General features: G+C 48.0%; 1 protein-coding gene across 1 annotated transcript; it reads left to right on the top strand.

Annotated features, from left to right (window-relative positions):
• On the top strand, positions 1-21087 carry CCDC36 (coiled-coil domain containing 36). The gene is made up of 7 exons (XM_023747754.1): positions 1-56; positions 1047-1221; positions 3259-3422; positions 14205-14253; positions 14436-14523; positions 19468-19571; positions 19864-21087. The coding sequence occupies exons 1-7, from the start codon at positions 1-3 to the stop codon at positions 20887-20889; spliced, it is 1662 nt and encodes a 553-aa protein (XP_023603522.1). The 3' UTR covers positions 20890-21087.
• Positions 21088-24000: the final 2913 nt, after the last annotated feature.

The following is a 24000-nucleotide window of genomic DNA, read 5'->3' as shown; positions in this document are numbered from 1 at the left end:
ATGAATTTTAATGTCTGGAATATCAAAGATATGCTCAGTATTCCCTCAACCTCTGGGTAAGTTTTTCAGTTATATAGACTGATACTTAAAGATCTTTTAGTTATATTTATTTTATAGAAAAAGGCTCCCCTTCCTGTTGGTTATAGAGTTAGCATATAGTTTCTTCCCCTTGCCTGCCACTGCTGCACCCTCCCATACTTGTCTTTTTCCTTTCACCTATTTTATGATGATAAAAGCACTGTCGATTCAGCTATGTGTGTTAATTGAGCAATGACTCTGTCCAGCACGGGCCTAGGGACTATGATGCCCAGGGACTGTGAGAGTTAGAGTCTGCTTGGGCTACCAAAGCACAGGACCATAAATGGATGGCTTCACCAACAGGAATGTTCTCAGGTGTGGAGGTTGGAAGTCCTAGAACTTGATGCCAGCATAATTAGTTTCTGGGGGAGGTCCCTTCCTGGCTTGCTGTGTCCTCACATGGGGGGAGGGGGGAGAGAGAGAGCCAGCCCATCATGAGGGACCCACCTTCATGGTGTGTATGTTGTATGTTTAAAAGTTTATATAAATGGTATGTAATAGTGCTCATTTAGTTTTTACTTTTTTCTGCACTCAAAATTAGATTTTTGAGACTTATTCATGTGGTTATATGTAAATCTAGCTTATTGCTTCAGTTATATGCATATGCCATATTTTATTTTTTATCCCTTTAGTGATGAAAAGATTCAACTTTTAAAAAGATAATGTTCTCTTAATCCCTAAAGATTTTATGAACTTTGATCTCCAAAATGGTGTTAATACCCTACAGTGCTATTGTGCAAGCAGTAATGGTGTTATTGTTTGAATTCCCATCTGATTGTTCCCAGGTTGTTGTAATCAAAATACCTGACATTCAAATTGTTCTTGTTTCTTTATAGGTTGTAGTGACCGTGTTCAGGGGATGGGAAGTCAGAATAGGCTAGCACTCTGCCTAGAATATTCTAAAATGAATAGTGATTTGATTTGTTCAAGATGTTTCCCACTACTTTTCTTTTCTTGCTTAATTTCAGGACCACTAAGTCATCTAACTGGGCTAATAATCCGGGTGATTATTCCAGTCTCAGTGACTCTCAGTTCCTCTTTGGATCCCAGTTCTGTCCAGAAAGTTCAGAGACCCTGTCAGCACCTTTGGACGTTGGTGTCCATTTGAGAGACCCAAAACCGTTACAAAAGGGTTCTCTGGATGTGAGTCTGACTGCCAGAATTTCTCTGCACACATTTTACCGCCATTATGGAGATAAGCATAAAGATGACTTATTCTGTTGAATTATATTTACTCTTCTAACTGGATTTGTGCTTATTGGTGATTCACTTGACTTGGTAGTTTGAAATGGAGAAAATATATTTGCAGTTTCTTTTATTACTAAAGCATCCTATATAATAAAATGGTAATATGCAAATCGACCGAATGGCAGAATGACCGGTCGTATAACGCGCACTGACCACCAGGGGGCAGATGCTCAATGCAGGAGCTGCCCCCTTGTGGTCAGTGTGCTCCCACAGGAGGAGCACTGCTCAGCCACAAGCTGGGTTGACACCTGGCAAGCGCAGCAGTGGTGGCGGAGCCTCTCCCTCTCTTCCACTGTAGCGCTAAGGATGTCCCCCGAGGGCTCCCAGACTGCTAAAGGGTGCAGGCAGGGCTGAGGGGAAACCCCCCCAAGTGCACAAATGTTGTGCACTAGGCCTCTAGTATAGAATTGTTCCAGTACCTTGACCACTTCTAGAGAGATCCAAATATTGCATGACATTTTCTATGACTAGTCATACTATTATTTATAAACATTTCATAAGAAAAAGAACTTTAGAAAAGTTGGAATAAAGTACGTAAGTTTTATTTTAGATGGACATTTTTTCTAGGAAATTTCAGGTGCTTTGTGGATTATAGTGTACTGTGCTACCTTATCTCCTTGAAGGACATGAGGGTTCTGAGTTAATAAATAAGGGCCAGAAGGAGAAACCAAGTCTCTTGAGTCCTTGACTTTTTAAGACCAGCATGTCTTCTTTTGTGAGTCAGAAATAATTTTATGTATTTATTTATTTTGGTCTAGAACTAGATTTGACTTTATATACAGATTTATGTGCATCAAATAGAAACTTAACAAATAAGCTTAGCTCAGTGCTTTAAGTAGTAGGGTATGCTGTGAGATGAGCATTTCAGTACAAACACTGTGCCCAGTGGCATGATGGAGCAAATGTACTCCTACATGCTCCAGAGTGCACTTTGCATCGGATGCAGGGATTGGCTCACTATGTGTCCGCATGCCCACTGTCCAGTTCATGTCCATCTTACCAGCTAGTCTAGTCCACTAGCAGCTGAACAACAGTAATTTGAGTTAAACTGGTTAATACTAAAATGTTAACACATCACCTCAGAGATAGTATAAATAATTCTCTGTAGTAAATAAACTGAGGGTTGCCAGAGACAGGGAGAGGGGTAGGATGTTGGGCAGAAAAGGGGAAGGGGATTAAAAAATACAAGCTTTCAGTTATAAAATAAGTCCCAGGAATGTAATGTACAGCATAGGGGATAGAGTCAATAATTTATAATAATAAAAGCATAATATGCTAATTAGATCAGACGTCCTTCCAGACAAAGCTGGGGCTGTGAGGAAAGCCCAGGTCCTGGGTGCCTGCCAGGAGCCGGAGGGAAGCCTGGGTCCCGGGTGCCAGGGGGAAGCCAGTGCCAGCAGCCGGGGGAAGGAAAGCCTACTCTTGCACGAATTTTGTGCATCGGGCCTCTAGTGTTGTAATAACTATGTAACATGACAGATGGTTACTAGACCTAGATCACACAGGTGGTGATCTATCTCTTTGGAAGGTCTATAAATGTTGAATCGCTATGTTGTACACCTGAAACTAATATAAATAATATTGTATATCAACTATAATTAAAAATGAAATTTAAAAGATATAAATAAAATAGTTGATAGGAAAAATAATTATCTGTTGTTGCCTTTAAATTTATGCAATTGATTTGAAGCCATTTTAGCTGGCATTTTATATCTCTCTGGGCCAGTAATGCAGAAACTATATTAATAAAAAGAGTTTTTTTTAATATAGTTTTCTTGAATATATGAACTAAAAAGGAAATACTACATGCTATGTTATTTAATATTATGAATTTCACTTACTGGTATTATGATTATGACTCTGCATTGTATAGAAAATAGTGAATGTTATAGGTATTTTTATATGTGAAATGCTATAATGATTTTTTAACAGAATGAACCTAGTATTTTCACAAAGTACCAGACAAAACCCCAGCTGTTTGAAGAAGATATAAATGATGGAGGCTTATTTCCTCTTCCTTTGCCAGTTGGAAAATCAAAAGGCCTTTTGGAACAGTTTGAGGAGAAAAAGAAAATAGCAAAAGATAAATGTGACAGGTATGCAAACCTTTCAAGTAGACAAGATATCTTCTCTTTTATGAGGGAAACAGAAAATGGAATGCCAATAGTGACTAATTCAATTTCAGCATGATAGCACTCTTGCCTTTATAGCTCATCTAATTATTACTCTTGTTGGGCCAGTGTGGCTCAGTGGTTGAGTGTGGACCTATGAACCAATAGGTCACAGTTTGATTCCTGGTCAGGGGCACATGCCCAGGTTTCAGGCTCAATCCCCAGTAGGGGGCGTGCAGGAGGCAGCAAATGATCAATGATTCTCTCTCATCATTGATGTTTCTATCTCTCTCTCCCTCTCCCTTCCTCTCTGAAATCAATAAAAATACATTTTTTTTTAAAAAATTACTCTTTATTTGCTTTCTTGTCAGTATAACTTGTAGCAGATTTGAATATGGCTGCCACAGTTTTGGCCCCTCTGAAAAGTCAGCTAAAGGACTTCTTAGAAAGAAAATATTTGAGAGACAACCAAGATGGCGGCATAGGTAAACACCTGAACTTGCTGCCGCGCACAACCACATTAAAACTACAACTAAAAGACAAAACGAATATCATCCAGAACCACAGGAAGGCTGGCTGAGTGGAAATTCTACAACTAGAAGGAAAGAGAAAAGCGCGTTGAGTCCAGTAGGAGGTGCAGAGGTGTGGAAGTGCAGAGGTACAGAGGCACGTGCAAAAGGGGCTGGCAGCTGGGTACGCTGTTGTCTTTTTCAATCGGGAGGGAGATACAAGCTCCCGACTGCTCTGAACTCCAGTTACGGGTGAGAAGCTGGGAACCCAGATTCATACGGAGAGACACTGGACTGTCTGGCATCGGGGAAGAAAGCGAGGGCAGCTTTCTCGCAGAGGTGCTTGCAGCGGTCATTGTTCCTGCACGAGGCTGCAGGACACAGAGACCCAGGGACCTATCAGGGCAGGGCTGATGGGCAACCATTGTTGTTTGCTCCACCCTGGTGATCCCGAGACCCCGCCCCACCCAATTTACAACCCCACCCAAGCTGTGCACAGAGGCTTTTGCATATGAATGGCCTGGCTTTTCTCTGCCTAAAAACCTGTCAAACTTCAGCTGGGTCAGAGAACCCCAGAGCTTCCAAAAGAAGGCCTAAGGCTCGAATCAGCAGCCTGCATTGCTTCACAGCTGCGCCTCATCTGGGCACCTCCAAACCCCAAACAAAGAGGAGGAATCTGCAGATTTCTCTGTAGCTCCTGCTGCATGGCCTCAGGCAGTGGCTGACTTTGAACCTCCTTGGAGATCCAAGAGCCAGTGCACCCAGTGGTCAGAGTGAGACCATCCAGATTACAACTCTTCACACCATAAGAGACACACTCAGGGGGCAGACTCAGCACCAAAGCCCCACTGAAGCAAGTCCTGCCCCATAAGGGTGTCTCCAGCACAGAAGTTCTCCCATTGTAGACACAGCTGGTCCTCAGCCAATTGGCCTGGAGGTCAATTCCTCCCAGTGATACCAACAGCAATCAAGGTTTAACTACAACAAGACTGTGCACACAGCCCACAAAGGGGTGCACCAAGAGGGTACACCTCAGGTAATTAGGGAAGCTGAGCCACTGGGCCCTATAGGACTCCTAGCACACAAAGCCACTCTGTCAACACAGGGAAGCAGCCAAAATGCAGAGACAAAGAAACAGGTCACAAATGAAAGAAATGGAGGAAAGCAACTACTGGATATAGAGTTCAAAACCACGGTTATAAGGTTACTCAAGAATCTTCTAGAAACCTCCGAGAAATATAGTGAGACCCTCAAGGATATGAAAAAGGACCAACTAGAAATTAAGCATACACTAACTGAAATAAAGAATAATATACAGAGATCCAACAGCAGACTAGAGGATCCCAAGAATCAAGTCAAAGATCTGAAATACGAAGAAGCAAAAAACACCCAACTGGAAAAGCAAAAGGAAAAAAGAATACAAAAATTTGAAGATAGTGCAAGGAGCCTCTGAGACAACATCAAGCGTACCAACATCCGAATTATAGGGGTGCCAGAAGAAGAGAGAGAGCAAGATATTGAAAACATATTTGAAGAAATAATGACAGAAAACTTCCCCTACCTGGTGAAAGAAATAGATTTACAAGTCCAGGAAGCGCAGAGAACCCCAAACAAAAGGAATCCAAAGAGGACCACACCAAGGCACAACATAATTAAAATGCCAAGGGCAAAAGACAAAGAGAGAATATTAAAAGCAGCAAGAGAAAAAGTTAGTTACCTACAAGGGAGTACCCATAAGACTGTCAGCTGATTTCTCAACAGAAACTATGCAGGCCAGAAGGGAGTGGCAAGAAATATTCAAAGTGATGAATAGCAAGAACCTACAACCAAGGTTACTCTACTCAGCAAAGCTATAATTTAGAATTGAAGGTCAGATAAAGAGCTTCACAGATAAGAAAAAGCTAAAGGAGTTCATCATTGCCAAACCATTATTATATGAAATGCTGAAGGGTATTCTTGAAGAAGAGGAAGAAGAAGAAAAAGGTAAAGATAAAAATTATGAACAACAAAGTGACAACAAATACATATCTATCAACAAAGTGAATCTAAAAATCAAGTGAATAAAAAATCTGATGAACAGAATAAACTGGTGAATAGAATAGAATCAGGGGCATAGAAAGGGAGTGGACTGACAATTCTTGGGGGGAAGAGACTGAACAAAAATTGTATACCTATGGATGAGGACAGTGGGGGGGGGTGTTAAGGGCACGGGGTGGGGTGGGAACCAGGTGGAGGGGAGCTATGGAGGGAAAAAGAGGAACAACTGTAATAATCTGAATAATAAAGATTTATTTTAAAAAAATAAAGGACTTCTTAGAGCAGCGGTTCTCAACCTGTGGGTCGCGACCCCTTTGGCAGTCGAACGACCCTTTCACAGGGTCGCCTAAGACCATCCTGCATATCAGATATTTACATTACAATTCATAACAGTAGCAACATTACAGTTATGAAGTAGCAACGAAAATAATTTTATGGTTGGGTCACAACATGAGGAACTGTATTTAAAGGGCCAAAAGGTTGAGAACCACTGTCTTAGAGAAATGCAATATTCAAGTAGCATTATGTTTATTCTACCCAAAATTCTGCCTTTAATTTGTTTTCTTTTCAGATCATCGGAATTAGGAAATAAGATAACATTATTTGTTTTAGGATCAAGAACATAGTATGTGCCCTGGCTGGTTTGGCTCAGTGGATAGAGCATTGGCCTGCGGACTGAAGGGTCCCAGGTTCAATTCCAGTCAAGGGCACATGCCTGGGTTGCGGGCTCTAGCCCCAGTGGAGGATGTGCAGGAGGCAGCCAATCAATGATTCTTTCTCATCATTGATGTTTTTATCTCTCTCCCTCTCCTTTTCTCTCTGAAATCAATAAAAAAAATATTAAAAAACAAAACAAGCCCTAACCGGTTTGGCTCAGTGGATGGAGCATCGGCCTTCGGACTGAAGGGTCCCAGGTTCGATTCCAGCAAGGGCATGTACCTTGGTTGCAGGCGCATCCCCGGTAGGAGGTGTGCAGGAGGCGGCTGATCAATGTTCCTCTCTCATCGATGTTTCTAACTCTCTATCCCTCTCCCTTCCTCTCTGTGAAAAATCAATAAAATATATTTAAAAACAAAACAAAACATAGCATGTGAATTCTTATGTTCACAGTGCAAGCTGATTTTCTCATTTTGAAATATTGCTATTTTTTCAGATTACCCTAAATTTTATATTCTTTTTAGTGTTATTGATTTTTAAAACAAATATGTGAATAATTTAGAGTTGCAATATCTTCTATATATGAAAAAGTCTAAGCGACCATTATGAAGGAATGACCTGTCACTATGACGTGCACTGACCACCAGGGGGAAGACGCTCAATGTAGGAGCTGCCCCCAGCCCGCAGGCTCCGATAACCAATGGGGCCTGCCAGCCAACCTGCTGGTTCCTACCCCTGGCCAGGCAGGCCCCGATCGCCTGATCGGGGTTGGGACCCCAGGCTGGGACAGGGTACCGGGGGTGGGTGGTGGCAGACGCAGGCGGTGAGGGAAGGAGAAGGGGGGGAGGCGGGAACCCGATCGGCCCTGATCACCAGCAAGGCCTAGGGACCCCACCCGTGCACAATTTCATGCACTGGGCCTCTGGTTTTTAAATAAAGTGAAGTCATTGAGGAAATTAACGTGTTCATTTCTTAGTAAGTTGTTACCAAGGCAACGTCTTTAGGTATCACAGGAATCGTAACACCCAAGCAGAGAGACACCCTATCACTTCTGTGCGTGAGGATGCGCTGCTTAGCACCACCAGTGCTCTGATGTTGAAAGAGCCAGAATCTTTAAAAGAATCCCTAGATTAGGTATCTGTTATACTGTATATTATCTTTAGTTAGAAAAGCAAAATGCTCTCCTTGAAGACTTTGATTCTGTTGATGAACATTTCCCAGACTTTGACGACTTCTTTCCCCTCGGAATCCAGCTCTAGCAGCTCGGGGCTCTCAGAGACCCTCAAGGCTGCAATGGGCAGGGTGCCCTCACCTCTTACTGCTTCAGAGAGATCAGTCTTACTTTTTTTGTTCTCTGGGCCTTTGGGTTATATTTTGTTTGATTGATATTTCTGAACTGAAAAAAATTCTTGAAACATTGAGTCCTACTTGATATTTCCTTCTTTCTTTCCTTCCTTCTGGCCTTCCTTTACTTCCTTCTTTCTCTCTGTTTCATTTCCTCTACTTTTTGTAGTGAAATGAGTTTCTGCTAACAATTATTTACAAGATGGCAAAAAATGTCTATAGTATTTACATAGAGAAGGTAAATGAGGAGGACTCTGGAGAATTTCTATTAAAAAGAATTCAAGGCAGCGTGCCCTTGCCAGTCCCCTGGACCTGCTTCTTGCTTCAACAGTGGACGGAACAGACCCAGGGCCACCCTTTCTTCCAGCCTCTGACCACCCTCCAACCTCTTTTCCAACACCTCAGCCACCCTCATCCTGAGACCAGCCAGTACTGTTTTTTTTTTTTACCTTAACTCCCTAGTGCCCAACAACCATGAGCTCCCAAACTCATCAGAATTATTCCACCGAGGTGGAGGCTGCGGTCAGCCGCCTGGTCAGCCTGCCTCTTCGGCCTCCACCTACCTCTCTCTGGGCTTCTATTTCGACCTCGACGGCTCTGAAGGGTGTGGGCCACTTCCGCAAGTTGGCCGAGAAGAAGCCTGAGGGTGTCCCGTGTCTCTTAAAGATGCAAAGCCAGCATGGTGGCTGCATTCTCTTCCAGGGCGTGCTGAAGCCTCCCCAAGATGAGTGGGCAAAAGTCAGGACGCCGTAGAAGCCAACGTAGTCATAGGGAACCCAAACCAGGCCCTGTTGGAGCTGCAGGCCCTGGATTCTACCCACACAGGCCCTCAGCTCTGACTTCCTGGGGAACCGCTTCCTGGGTGAGGAGGTGAAACTCATCAAGAAGATGGGCGGCACCTGACTCATCTCTGCAGCCCCCCAGGCTGGGCGGGGCAATCACCTCTTCAAAGTTCCTCCTCAGTGCAAGGGTAAGCGGGGGAACAAAAACTTTCAACGATAAAGTTTTGTTTTTTAAAGAACGGCTGCTCCTCTAGCACGACCAGGAGCCCTAGAGCCAGAGGCCATGGAGGGACCCCTCTGCATCCCCTGTGTCTGGCTTTTGCCTGAGCCTCTCCCTGAAACCACTCGTCACCCTTTTAACCACCCTGGAGCCCTCTCCTGTGAACCAAATGGAAACGCTCAAGCTTAAGATACTGATTTATATGATAGGCAGAAAAACCATAATTTTAATAAATTCTGGCAAAAACAAAATCCAAAATAGCTATAGAAACATTTTTGGTTAAATCCCTTTTCAATCTTTATGTCCTTATCACTCTGTGACCACTCTAGATGGCCCTGGAAAATCCTATAAACTATGATTACATTTTCCTAATGTTCATAATTGCCTTTTCTTTTTTGCTTAGTTTTCTGTGTAGGAATCATTAGTCTATTCCCAAATGCTGCAGCCAAACTGAAAAAGCTTCTCATTACATATTTAAACGCATTAGAAATTCTTTCAGTATCATTTTCTTCTCTGAGGCATCCTTCCTAATTCTAATCTGAACTTGGGACTCTCAGTCTGTAGTGCGGCTGTTATCTGAGTTGGATCCTCTGACTTGGATTCTATGTCTGCTTCTTTCTTGGTTTACCCCTTGGGTTTGGTGAAGCATATATTTCAGAAACTTTCTGACAACAGTACATGGCACCTAAACAATTTTTTGAGAACTTGTGTATCTGAAGTTCTTTTTTTTTTAAATTGATTTCAGAGAGGAAGGGTGAGGGAGATAGAGATAGAAACATCAATAATGAGAGAGAATCATGGACCGGCTGACTCCCGCATGCCCCCCACTGGGGATCGAGCCCGCAACCCATGTGCCCTTGATCAGAATCAAACCTGGGACCCTTCAGTTCTCAGGCCAACACTCTATCCACTGAGCCAAACCAGCCAGGGCTATCTGAAGTTCTTTATTTTCCCCTCACAGTTCATGGCAAATTAGGCTGGATATAAAATTCCAGATTGGAAATTCTTTTTCCTCAGCATTTCTAAAGCATTGCTGCCTTGCCCTGTTGCTTTATATGTTGCTTTTAAAAATCTGATGCCATTCTGATCCTTGATCCTGTGTATGTCACTTGCTTTTTTCTTTCTGGAAGTCCTTAGGACCTTCTCATTATCCATAGAGTTTTGAAATTTTACAGTAATTTGCTTTAATGTGGCATGTCATAATCCCTGGGCATGGGTAGTTCCTTTTGACCTATAAACGTAGGTCTTTCAGTTCTGGGAATTTTTATTATATTTCTGAAAAACCTCCTCTCTATTTTCACTCTTCTTTCTTTTTGTATTTCCAATGTTGGGTATGTGTTGGATCTCCTGCATTGATCCTCTAATTTTTAAAAACTATTTTCCATCTCTTTGTCTTTTCTATTTTCTATCATCTTTCCTTCACTATTTCTATCATATTTTTATCTCTACTTCTATTATGTTTCTAACTCTTGTATTTCTTTAATTTTGGTTGTATTTCTAGGTACCCTAATTCTCTGCTTTTACCCTAGATAATAAAAGGCTAATATGCAAATTGACCCAAAGGCAGAAAAACCGGTCACTATGACATGCACTGACCACCAGGGGGCAGACGCTCAATGCAGGAACTGCCCCCTGGTGGTCAGTGTGCTCCCATAGGGGGAGCACTGCTCAGCCAGAAGCTGGACTCACAGCTGGCAAGCACAGTGGCAGTGGCGGGAGCCTCTCCTGCCTCCGCGGCAGCACTACGAATATCCAACTGATGGCTTAGGCCCACTAAGCTGTCAGTCGGACATCCCCTAAGGGCTCCTGGACTGCGAGAGGGCACAGGCCAGGCTGAGGGACCCCCCCGCCCGCCAAGTGCACGAATCTTGTGCACCAGGCCTCTAGTATTTTAATAACATTCTATTCTTAACACCCTTGATTAATTTACTTTTTTATATATATATTTTAGATATTTTTAATATTTTTATATTGGTAATATGCCAATCTCTTTCATGAAAAAAAACAACATATGGTTTGTAGATTTCCAAATGGTTCTATTAAATTCTCCTTTCAAAGTCGGCCTGGTGGAACACAAAAAGATTTGGTATGAAGGGTTGTTCTATTGGGGTTTGAAAATTGATATTGATATTTGTATTATGTAGATTAAAGAAACAAAAGCTGTAAAATGTTTAAATGACAATCCATATCTGAATCTTTTCAAAAGCAAGATATTTATTTGAGGAATAATTGTGGTAATTTCTTTTCCATTAGAAATGAATATTGCCCAGCAGGCATGGCTCAGTGATTGAGCGTCGACTTATGAATCAGGAGGTCACAGTTCGATTCCTGGTCAGGGCATGTACCTGGGTTGCCATCTCGATCCCCAGTGTAGGGCGTGCAGGAGGCAGCTGATCAATAATTCTGTCTCATCATTGACCTTTCTATCTCTCTCTCCCTCTTTCTCTCTGAAATCAGTAAAAAAATATTTTTTTAAAAAAAGAAATGAATACTGTTCCCAGAATTGTCTCCCTACTTCCTCATTCTATTATTTTGACTATTAGAGTAAAAATAATAGTCATTAGGCTAAGATGTGTCCAGGAGTTAGGAGTCAGCTAGGTCAGTGGTCGGCAAACTGCGTCTCGGCAAACTGTGGCTCGAGAGCCACATGCGGCTCTTTGGCCCCTTGAGTGTGGCTCTTCCACAAAATACCGACTTCTGCACATGGGCCACAAAGTTTCAATCTCACTACGTGCACGCCCGCAAGTGGTATTTTGTGGAAGAACCATACTCAAGGGGCCAAAGAGCCGCATGTGGCTCACAAGCCACGGTTTGCCGACCACTGAGCTAGGTGACAGGAATTTTTCAGCTCCATTGTCTAATGGGACCTCAGATGTACATGTAGTTCATCACTGACTAAAACGTAGTTATGGGGCATATAACTGTAAAGGCCTGTCTGTTCTACTGTGGTAACTACTGAAGCTGCTAAAATGTAACCTCATTCAAGATACATATAGAATGAATTTTTTTTTTTTACTTATCAAATGAATTTATTCAGCCTATATAACATTTTTTTTAATAATTAAATCTTTTTTGTTCAGATTATTACATTTGTTCCTCTTTTTCCCCCCCATAACTCCCCTCCTCCCAGTTCCCACCCCACCCTCCACCCTCACTCCCCACCCACTGTCCTCATCCATAGGTGCATGATTTTTGTCCAGTCTCTTCCCGCATCTCCCACACCCCTTTCCCCCCCAAGCATACTCAGTCCATTCCCTTTCTATGTCCCTGATTCATTATAATCACCAGTTCATTCTGTTCATCAGATTATTTATTCACTTGATTCTTAGATTCACTTGTTGATAGATGCGTATTTGTTGTTCATAATTTGTATCTTTACCTTTTTCTTCTTCTTCCTCTTCTTAAAGGATACCTTTCAGCATTTCATATAATACTGGTTTGGTGGTGATGAACTCCTTTAGCTTTTCCTTATCTGTGAAGCTCTTTATCTGACCTTCAATTCTGAATGATAGCTTTGCTGGGTAAAGTAATCTTGGTTGTAGGTTCTTGACATTCATCACTTTGAATATTTCTTGCCACTCCCTTCTGGCCTGCATAGTTTCTGTTGAGAAATCAGCTGACAGTCGTATGGGTATTCCCTTGTAGGTAACTGAGTTTCTTTCTCTTGCTGCTTTTAAGATTCTCTCTTTGTCTTTTGCTCTTGGCATTTTAATTATGATGTGTCTTGGTGTGGTCCTCTTTGGATTCCTTTTGTTTGGGATTCTCTGCACTTCCTGGACTTGTAAGTCTATTTCTTTCACCAAGTAGGGGAAGTTTTCTGCCATTATTTCTTCAAATATGTTTTCAATATCTTGCTCTCTCTCATCTTCTGGCACCCCTATAATTCTGATGTTGGTACGCTTTAAGCTGTCCCAGAGGCTCCTTACACTATCTTCGTATTTTCGGATTCTTTTTTCATTTTGCTTTTCCGGTTGGGTGTTTTTTGCTTCTTTGCATTTCAAATCTTTGACTTTATTCTTGCGCTCCTCTGGTCTGCTGTTGGGAGTCTGTATAATATTCTTTATTCCAGTCAGTGTATGCTTACTTTCTAGTTGGTCCTTTATCACACCATCGAGGGTCTCATTAGATTTCCTGTACATCTCATCAAGTTTATCAACAGACTCTAGAAGCCTCTTGAGAGACCTCAAAAGTGTGGTTTTGAATTCTATATCCAGTAGTCTGCTTTCCTCCGGTTCTGTTCTTTGTGGCCTGTTTCTTTGTCTCGGCATTTTTTTATGCTTTGCTGTGTCGATAGAGTGGCTTTCCGTGTTAAGTGGCCCAATTACCTGAGGTAGACACTCTTGGTGCACCCCCTTGTGGTCTTTGTGCGCAGTCTTGTTGTAGTTAAGCCTTGATTGTTGTAGGTAATTACTACTTGACCTCCAGGCCAACTGGCTGTGAGAATCAGCTGTGTCTGCAGTGGGAGAACTTCTGTCCTCTAGGGAGGTGCTAATCTAGCCTTTGCCTGAGGCTATCCAGCAAATGGCTCTGTGCAGGGCTTGGGCGGGGCAGGTCCCACGGGATCAACAGGGCGGAGGAGGGAGCAGTTATGGCTTCTCTCAGTCTGTCCCCAGGGGCTCTGCCTCTCTGTCCCAGCAACCGCTGCAAACCTCGGAGGGACTGAAGCCAGACAGTCCCGCTTCTCCCGTTTGAGTCTGGGTCCCTAGAGACTCGCCCGGATCTGGAGCTCAGAGTCTGAGGCTCCCTCCGGATTGAAACTGACAACCACGCCCTCCGCCACCAGCCCGCGCCGCGTGCACTCCGCACCTTAGTATTTTACTTCAGCACTGCGCCTCCTCTGATTCTCGGTTCCTCCTAGTTGTAGAACTTCTACTCAGCCAGCCTTCCTGTGGTTCTGGATGATGTCCGTTCCGTCTTTTAGTTGTATTTTTGAAGTGGTTGTTCGAGGCAGCAAACTCCAGCGTTAACCTATGCCGCCATCTTGGTTTCTCCCATATAGAATGAATTTTAAAAAGAAAAGTGGTTTGCCTTGGAAATGGTCATGAAAAGTCTATGTTCCCCTTCCTCAGCTGGACACTGAGGTTTCTCGGGGTTGGGTCTCCAACTCTGACCAAGAGCTAGTCTGATGCTACACCAGGTGGATGCCTGCCATTTCACGGAATCCGTTCTGTTTCAATATTTCACAAGCATGTATTTTCTTCTTTCTCTCCTATTCTAGTGAGACTCTATACAGCTTCATTTCCCATGTCAGAGAAAGCATTCACAAGGTAAGTACAGCTACATTTCAAAGAGTTAGAACATCTTACACTTTAAGAAGTTTAATCATTATGTTGTCTGGACTTTAGTTCATGTAGAATAGCAATACATTAACAACTTTTATCATTAAATGACAATTCTCCAAGTTAGTAACAATCTGTGAATTTTTTTTTCTTAATTTTGGGTTTCTTAGTTGCAGACATCGGTGGAAAAGTCTGAGGAACATCTCAGTTCAAGAAGCCAGTCTATTTTGGATTCTTTGGAGACTGTGGCCAAGACCTGTGAGTGCCTCCTGTTTGCGGTTATCAGCAGAGGGCACAGGCCAGCATGCGTGGGAACTTTCGGACCCTGGCCGGGTCCTGCAGGTAGTGAGGTTCCATACTGCGTTTCAGATGCGAGGTGGGTGCAGAGGTTGGTCCTGAAGAGATGTGACGCACACTAAGTGGGGTCGGGGGCCCCTGTGGGGGAAGGCCCCTGTCCCTAGATGCCTTTTGGGCAGCCCTGATCGTCCGCCCAGTCACCGCTGGAGCTCTGCCGGGTTGCTCAGCTCCCTGCGGGGGGCAGTCGCAGCACCCCAGTCTCAGCTGACCTGCCAGCTGTGCTGCCTGGAAAGGCTTAGAAACAGAGACTGTTCCCTTAGGGTTAGAATACCCCATCACCTGCTGTTCTCCTGGCTGCCTGGTTCAATGAGAGCTTTTCATAGTGAATCACAGAATCTCTCTTAACCTCAGGTACAGTTTGTGGTTTGTAGGGTCCCCTGCTCTGCCAGTTCGTGAGTGACGTTCAGCTGAAACCAGGATCCTGTCCCTTAATAAACACCAGAGCCAGCACATAGCTCCCCCTCGGCGGACACCTCCCGGAAGCAACAGCTAGACAGCAAGATGGTGGCTGCATCTGCACTTGTTTGCATTTGGCTGGGTGTTTATTTTCTATTTTAAACAAATTGAAGCCAACTTCCTCAAATGCCATGGGATGGATTGCTCATGATTTACAAAAATTAATGCCTTTGTGTGGCTTAGAAATCAATCCCCATATGTCTGCAAAGAAGCACTGTACTGTGTGCTGGCTTCCAGCCTGGTGTCCCACACACGGGGCCGCTGTGCGTCTGCGTGGAACCCGCTCTGGAAGCCTCGAACTGCTACCCGCACAGCAGCAGCAAGACACAGAGCAGAACAAACCAGGAATGCGGCCTTTGCAGGACAGGATGGGAAATCCCACCCAAGAGCCCAGGAAAGCGCTCTGCTCTCTGCGTTAACACCAGTGAACTCCAGGAGGGATGGCAGCAGCGCTGTGAGCGTAAGGTCCGCAGGGAATGGGAGCGCCAAGGCCCCAACCCAAGACCAAGGCAGAGGGGATGGCACTGAGTCTGGCTTATAGGAGGCCTGGGGTCCTGACCTTCCACCCTGAGGGCTCCTCACCTGTCAGAAGGCAGGACTCAGGAGAGAGGCAGCAGCAGGAGGAGCAGGAACACTGGCATCGTATTCATTAGAAAGGCAGTCGTTCTTGAAAATGGGCACAAGTGCCTGTCCTCAGTCAGCCCTTCTTGGTAGGAAGTGATCAGGAGCAGGAAGCTGGTCCCTGGGAGAGGATCAGACAAGTCCCCTGTCACCCAGCCAGGCACCCAGCCGGCCCAGAGCACGGGACTTGCCGTCGCGGCCCTCAGGCAAGGGGCGTCTCCTGCGGGAACTGCTCTGTCGCTGTGTGACTGGTGCCTTCACAGGTCAGGAGGTCTTTCCCGTCACAGTCCTCCTGTTCAACCAGAAGGATTACTCAAAGCCATTTAATCGCCCTCTTCTTGTTCTTCCTCTAAGGACACCGAGGACCGGAGCAATGAAATGAGTTTCTGCCCTGGCCGGTGGGGTCAGTGGTTAGCGCATTGGCCCGCATTCGATTCCCAGTCAAGGGCACATACCTGGGTTGCAGGTTTGAGCCCAGGCCCCCCGTTGGGGCTCCTGCAGGAGGCACCCAATTGATGTTTCTCTCTCCCCTTCTCCCGCCCTCCCTTCCACTCTCTCAAAAGCAACGGAATTCCTGAGCCAGGCACAGACTGGTGTGAAACAAGGTCCCACTGCCCCTAGTTCTGTTGCTGTTGTTTTTAATGAGCTGCTCCTTGGATGTGTGTTTGTTTTGTGTTAGGAGAGGAGTTATGTTCTTATAAATAAAGGTAGAAAAATGAAAATATACAAAAGCAATTGTAAAAATATCCTTAGGTGAGGATTAAAAAATAAATAAAATGAATTACCAAGGCCATCCACATCCTACTTTTAAAAAATATATATTTTATTGATTTTTTTACAGAGAGGAAGGGAGAGGGATAGTTAGAAACATCGATGAGAGAGAAACATCGATCAGCTGCCTCGGTCAAGGGCATGTACCTTGGTTGTGGGCATATCCCCAGTAGGAGGTGTGCAGGAGGCAGCTGATCGATGTTTCTCTCTCATCGATGTTTCTAACTCTCTATCCCTCTCCCTTCCTCTCTGTAAAAAAAATCAATAAAAGATATTTTTTTAAAAAAAGAGAGCAGTACTTTTACCTAATAGGTATCAGTTCTATTGAAAAATATGATCATTAGGCCCTGGCCAGTTTGGCTTAGTGGATAGAGCGTTGGCCTGCAGACTGAAGGGTCCCTGGTTTGATTCCGGTCAAGGGCACGTACCTGGGTTGCAGGCTCCTCCCCAGCCCGGGCCCTGGTCTGGGCTCGTGTAGGAGGCGACCAATTGATGTGTTTCTCTCACATTGACATTTCTCTCTGTCTTTCCCTCTCGCTTCCACTTTCTCAAAAAATCAATGGAAAAATATCCTCAGGTGAGGATTAAAAAAATTAAAATTAAAAAATATATGTATATGATCATTAGGATAATAAAAAGAAGGAGCCACTATAAAAAAATTAGAAAATATCTAATTTTGGAAAATAGATAACTCTTATATCAAAACTAATTTCATATGAATAGATGTATTAATATAATCATAAAGAGAACTATAAGAAAACATGGCAACATTTTTATAATTTTAGAGAAATGCCTTTCTTAGCAAGGCACATGTAATTAAGAAGAATGAGGCCCATCTATGTGAACCATGTTGGAGTGGAAATGTTTACTCCTTGTTAAATGAAACCAGGACCGTCTCGTGAACAGTGGGAAGAGAAGCTTGGGAAGGGGGGACTGAGGAACCTCCTTTACACGTGGCCCCAGACCGTGCTCTGCTCTCAGCACAGCAGGGCGAGCACAACCACCGAGCCCGGAGTCGCTGGTCACAGCGGAAAAGCGTCAGAACCAACCGGTCTCACCGGGCCTTTCTCAGGTCCCTCAATAGCAGCAAATGCCTGCAAACCCTCCCGCCAGGAGACGGCAGATTGGCCAGAACATGGGAGTGGATTTACAAAAAAGTTAAAAACATCTGCTGTTTCAGCCAAAGCGGAAATGAAGCGCGTCCCCTTGCAGAGGACGGGGACACACACACGACCTGTTCCTGTGGCTCTGCATACGGAGCAACACAACATGCTAGGAGCTGCTCATAATATGAAGTCCAGGAGGTGGAGCCAGGGTCTGCACGGGCGCGGTTTGTCCTTTCTCTTTGTATCACACGATGGTTTTGAGTCATTTTCAGAAACTTTTTAAAAGAAAAAAAGAAGACTTGAAAGTAATGAGCTTAATACCAAAAAAAGCTCCTGTAAGGAAGGCGTGTTTCCAGGGGACAAGGAGAGAACAATGGGACACAGCGTGTCCTGAGCACGGACTCTAGATCGAACACTTGCTTGCCTTCCTCACCCTCTGCTTCTGTGCCGGCAATCCTCACGGTTGTAAGGAACATTGCTACTTAGGAGCTCATCCAGGGCAGGATAACGAGGTTTGCCTTCTACTACAAATACCTGCACGGGTGTCTGGGAAACTATTTGACTAATTGCGTTTAGGAACAGGAATCCAGTACCGGAAATATAAGTACACATCCTTTTTCTAACTGGCTGACACACGGACTTTAACTAAAAATCTCTTATGTTCTTATTGTGGTAAAATACACAGAACACGATTTTTTTCCAACATCACACCGGCTTGTCTATTCCTAGTCCTAATAAGCTCTTCCTTTTGCCTCAGATCCTTGGTACTTGCTTCCTCCTGTGCCTGAAGACCTTCCCTAATCTGTGCAGCGCCAGCTCCTTTTTTCCCTCTGGTTTCTCCGTCTCCGTCTTGCTCCCCTTATTTTTCCAGATTAGGTGCCCCTCCTATTGTGGTCATAACCGGTGGAAGCATCTGCACGCTCACTCTGGGCGTGTTTGCTTGTTTATTGCCATTTGGAGCTCAGGCTGATCCTTCTTCAGATCCTCGTTTCAGGGCTCGCCTGCACGTCAGCCTGATGACCCTTCTCTCTCTCTCTCTCACGTGTGTATTGACTAAATGTAAGAGCAACTTCACATGACAGCAGTCTAGCAAGACAATGGCAATGCCTCATTGCAGCAACGTGTTATTAAATAAATACACGTGAACCCCGTGTGCAAAAGAGGGGGCCACTCTCCGTCCTGAGCAGCCAGCGCCCTGTTCTCCACGCCCAGTAGAGCCCAAGTGGATGGGGGAGGAGGAGTGGAGGGTGAGGAGTGACGGTAGAGCACACGGTGCCACCAGCAGAGAGGGACACCCACGCCAGGCAGGAAAGGACATTTCCCGGGAGGAGACGCTGAGCGCAGAAGGAAGAACAGGAATGGGAAGGAAGCCCCGTGGGACGGTGGTGGGTGAGCGAGGGGGAGAGTGACAGGGATGGAGGCAGAAGTGCTCCAGGCTGAGGGAGGAGTGGCACAAGGCCAGAGCGGGGAGAGGTCGCTTAGGAAACTGCCCAGATGCAGGGAGGTGGGGGGAGGGAGGAGCCAATGTAAAGGGGGGCAGTGGGGTGCCATTGAAAGTTTCAGGGAAGGTTTCAGAGGGGCATGACCATACCTGCCTGCTAGGAAGATCCCTCTGGTGACAGGGCCCAGCCGGTGGGCCAAGAAGGAGCTGTTATCGGGGCCACAGGTTTGAGGGGCCCCAGCAGGCGCTGAGGGTGAGCGTGCCATGGCCCGGCTGCCCTGAGGGAGAGAGGAGGACAGCGGAGGAAGCGTCCTGCTCTGGCGTCCTCTCCTCACCCAGCTGATCTGCCAGCAGAGCAGGCCCCGGGCCAGGCCAGCCTCCCCCTGCCTCTCCACCACTGTGGCCGGGACACCGTCTTCCTAAGGCGAATTGTCATTGTTCTGTATTTAGTGCAAGAAACTGCGCGGGCCCAGAGGGACCTGGTGTTGGAAACAGCGCAGGACAAAGGCCGCGTGGAGCAGGCGGTCCTGGAGCTGCGGAGGGAGTTCCAAGCTGTAAGTATAGGCCCAGCTCCTTTCCTGGGTGCGCGGGTGACTTGGTCACTGAGGCCAGAGAGACAGCGTTAATGTTGCAAACTTTCAGCCAGAACAGAGGCCAACACAGCACCGGCCCGAGGTCACGGCCAGGGTAGGGCCAGCTTCCTTTCCCAGGATCCTCCAGCAGATGCGGCCGGGGCTGTGCTCCGGGGCAGCCCCACTGCCCCACATCCTTGGCTTCGTCTGCCCCTTTCACTGTGCTCTGCGTTGCACTGTCGGTAACGCTCCTCTTTCTCGCTGCCTTGCCCAGAGACAAGCGGAGATTGTAGAAATGAAGTCCGGCCTGAAGCACCTGGAAGCTGTGGCCACGCAGCAGAGCAATTACGTCCAGCAGCTGTGTGAGCAGCTGGCGCGGCTCGACGTGCCCGGCACCCTCGCAGAGCTGAAGAGCTTCCTCGCAGGGCCTCGGGCCCCCACGCACGTGAGAGACAGCACTTCCCAGACCTCGCCCCCGCGGGCCCAGAGCCTCAGCCCCGCCCCGCAGGCCCAGGCCCAGGCCCTCCCAGCGCGGGATCTGAGGATGGGCGCCCTGCGGCCCGGGGAGTCTGACGTCTGGGGTGAGGGAGCCAAGAGGGCAGCCCTCCCCGAAGAGGCCGTGGGAGAAGGAAAGAGAAGCAGGGGCGTCCGGGACAAGGCCGTACAGACGAGCCTCAAGAGCCAGCTTCTCCCTAAGACGAGCTCCGAGAACTGTGGCGGCAGGAAGCTGGTTGCCCAAGGAGCCTTGCGGCTTCTGTCCCTGGATGTGAACAACTTTGTAACCAGCCCAAAATGTCAGACCAAAGGCGTGTTCTCACGTGACCCCTGTGAGCAGCGGCTGGTGACGGGAGAACACAGGCGGAGAGGCCGGCCGCCCAGGAGCACCCACCGGGGCAGGCCCCCCACCAGGCGGCAAGAGCAACCCCGAAGCACAGCCTGTGCTTTCAGTTCCAGGTGCCCCCAGCCTCCCGGGCCCGGCTCACAGGGGTCCCCCCCGGAGCAGCAGGAGCCCCGTGCTCAGCCCCTGTGTCGGGGGTTCCAGGGACGGAACCCCACACAGCCTGCTCGGGGAGGGGCACTCAGACCCAGGATGGCGCAGGCAGCACCCCGGGCCCTCCCGCAGCTCAGCGGGCACTCTCCCCAGGACAGCAGCCAGCGTTCTGACAGCTCCCAGGGGGACCCCCAAATGAGCTGGTTCAGCGACCTCAACCCTGAAAGCCCCCAGGCCCCGCAGCCCCGGCAGCCGGGGAAGGCTGTGTTCTACCACCTGGGTTTCGATAGCAGCGACGAGGGCGCCTGATGGGCACAGTGATCCAGCTGGTGGAATGGGCCCGGCTGGAAAGAGAAATGAAGGGTCAGAGGTCCTGCTAGAAGCGGGGCAGGTCTGGCGTTCTGGCTCCCGGTGCTGCCCACGCCAGGGCATGTGCACCCTTCCTTCTGACGTGAAGCCGGTGGGGAGAGCGGGCACCGCCTGGGCGTGGCTCCACGGGGAACCCTGAGCACCATGGGTGCTGTAGGAGCGGGACTCTCAAACTCGACATTTTTTTCTTCAAAATATTCTCTACACGTGACCAATATCTTCCAGGGCCTCCAGATTTTTAAATTTTTACCCAGCACTGCTGCGAGAGCATTGTGTTTTTGGTCAGTGGACCGGCCATGCTAGTCAGGCCTGGTGAACAGAGCGCGCCAAAGCTGCCGGCGACAGAGGTGGCACCAAACAGGTGCCCGGAGCGCCGCTGCTCAGGACACATGACTCCACTTTCCTCCTTGTCCCCACGGCCTGTTTCAACCTCGGATTAACGCCCCCGAGGGCAGCGGGGGCCGAGGGCTGGTGGAGAGCAGTGGGCTTTATGAGACGTTCGCTTTCCCTTTATATCTATTTTATTGTTTTGCAATATGTATTTCTTTTGTAAAAAATAAAAATAATAAAGATAAAACTTTTCAAATTGTACTTTTTTCTTCCATTAAGTTACTGAGCTGCTCTCACCAGCTGACCTAGGAGGTCAGGTCGGTAGTGAGATGCACGTCCCCCCCCCCCACCCCCCGCTGCTCTCAAGCTGGTTTCCTTCCTTTGTTGTCTGACCCAGTCCCTCCCGGGATGGCCGGGTCCGCGAGGGGCTGAGCTCCCAGAAAGCCTCGGTGGCCTCCGCAGACGGACTGTGGATCCAAGGGAAGAGCTTGGGGGCAGGGCTGGCGGACACGGGCCACAGCCGGTGCGTGACCGAGCCCAGGGCTGCACAGGCGGCTGCTATTGTTTGGCCGCCACCCAGGCTTTCACAGCACAGGCATGGAGAGGCCGGAAAACAGCCAAACAGAGCAAAGCAGGGCCTGCAGGCGGGGCGCGCGAGATCCCCGCCAGCTGCTACCCTCCTGCTCTGGGCCAGGCTCCGGAGCTCAGGCGGCTGACACAGCCCTTCCCTATATCCACCCCCCCCCGGGGGTGGGGCATTGGCAGGGGCCCCTGTTCCCACTGGCCATCCAGACGCTTCCAGAATCTGCCCATTCCAAGCCAATACAGTGATGACATTGGGGCCTGAGCGGCCATCGAGAGCAGAGGCGCTCACCTTCTCCCTGTAGTCTGTCCTCCTGCTTTCAGGGGTGTGTGCGCCGCGAGGCGGGCGAGTTTAATGCGCCTGCTTCACCCGCGGCCGGACCAGGGCCCGCCAGGCTGCGCGCTCCTCCAGGCCAGGCCTCCTCTGGCTGCGGCCGTGGCCGTGGCAGCATCTGCTCGGCGGCTCTGCCTCAGGCCGCCTGGCCACGCGTCCCGGACCAGCTCCCCGCCGGTTCTCCCGTGTGCTGGTCCTCCCGGCTCCCCCCACACTGGCTCCGGTGGCCCAGGGTTAGGGGAAGGCTTGCAGACCAGAGGGATCTGTACCTGGCATTTTTTCCCTCCAACAGGTTTTGTTGGGGGTGGAGTGGCGGGGGCGGTGAAGTGGATTTTAAGGAGGAAAAACCTGGGGCAGGAGGTAGGGAATAGAAAAGAAATCCAAGTGTAGCTGCTTTGCTAATCGCTTTATAATCAGAACAACACACTAGGTTCAAGATGGAGGTGGCCTTCAGGCAGGGCGGGGGTGGGGGTGGGACTGCAGACCCTACTGCTGGTGGGTCACTGGTGTGCGGTCCGGTCCGCTAACGTCCGCTTGGCCGGATGGAAGCAGATGAGAGTCAGTTTCATGTGTCACGTAAGTTCCTCCCCACGCGGAGCGCCAGGTGGGGCTGCACTTGTCCAACTCCTCCTGACTATGGCCGCCACCCTTCTCCGTCCGTTTCTCCCTGAGCCCTGCTGCCCCTCCTGCAGCACCGCCTTTGTGATCACCCCCTTTCTCGCACATTACAGGGAGCAGGGCTGGTCTCCTGGGGGGGGGGGAGGAGCGGGCGGGGGCGCAAATATATTTTTTATTGATTTCAGAGAGGAAGGGAAAGGGAGAGAGAGATAGAACCATCAATGATGAGAGAGAATCATGGATCGGCTGCCTCCTGCCCACCCCACACTGGGGATCAAGCCCACAACCCCGGCATGTGCCCTTGACCGGAATCCAACCCAGGACCCTGCAGTCCACAGTCTGACGCTCTGTCCACTGAGCCACACCAGCCAGGGCGAAAGTTCAATCATTTTAATTCAAAGCCGAGGCCTGTGGAGAGAGCGCCCTCAGCATTAACAGCTGTGGCCTCATCGAAGGGTCTGTCCACCCTTTAATGCCAAAGCAGGACCGCTGCGCTGTGACTGCTGAGTGACGAAATCTGTTCCTCCTGTTCCGTGTCCAGCAGCCAAAGGTCAGAGTGACTCAGTGCCCCAGGCGCTGGGTGTCTCTGTAGAAGGCGCAGTGAACTTGTCTTAACAAGGCCGGGCTAATGAAAACCACACTGCCCGGCAAGCAGCAGGAAAGGGTATTCTGTTGATTTTATTCCTAAGGCTTTTTGTTTGTTTGTTTTAACTGCTGTGCCTGCCAGATTCGGTGCGCATGACACAGCCCAGACACATCCCAGAGCCTGGAGGTCTGTGGCTCTTCGGATGCTGGTAGAGATTTGGCTCTGCCCTGGGCCAGCCTCCTCTGCCTTCCCAGGGGGGGAGGCCCATGGCCTGGGCCCCGAGAGCCACCTGGGGGCTCCTCCCTCTGCTGTGACTCCTGCGACGTCTGAGGAGGAAACTGAAGCCAATGACAGCACAACTGTCATAACATCCGAGTATCCGACGTCACCCCTAAAGCGCACCCTGCTCACCGCCCATTGCCTTCCTGTGCTCACGGCCTCACTCAGCTCCATCCGAAAGGAGAGTGGAATATGAGCTCCAGAAAAGCCGGCCGGCGTGGCTCAGTGGTTGAGCATCGACCTATGAACCAGGAGGTCAGGGTTCAATTCCCGGTCAGGGCACAGGCCCGGGTTGTGGGCTCCATCCCCAGTGGGGCGAGCC

Source organism: Myotis lucifugus, unplaced genomic scaffold (genome assembly GCF_000147115.1).
Source record: "Myotis lucifugus unplaced genomic scaffold, Myoluc2.0 scaffold_961, whole genome shotgun sequence".
NCBI lineage: Eukaryota > Metazoa > Chordata > Mammalia > Chiroptera > Vespertilionidae > Myotis > Myotis lucifugus.
This window is presented reverse-complemented; position numbering and strand designations above follow the sequence as displayed.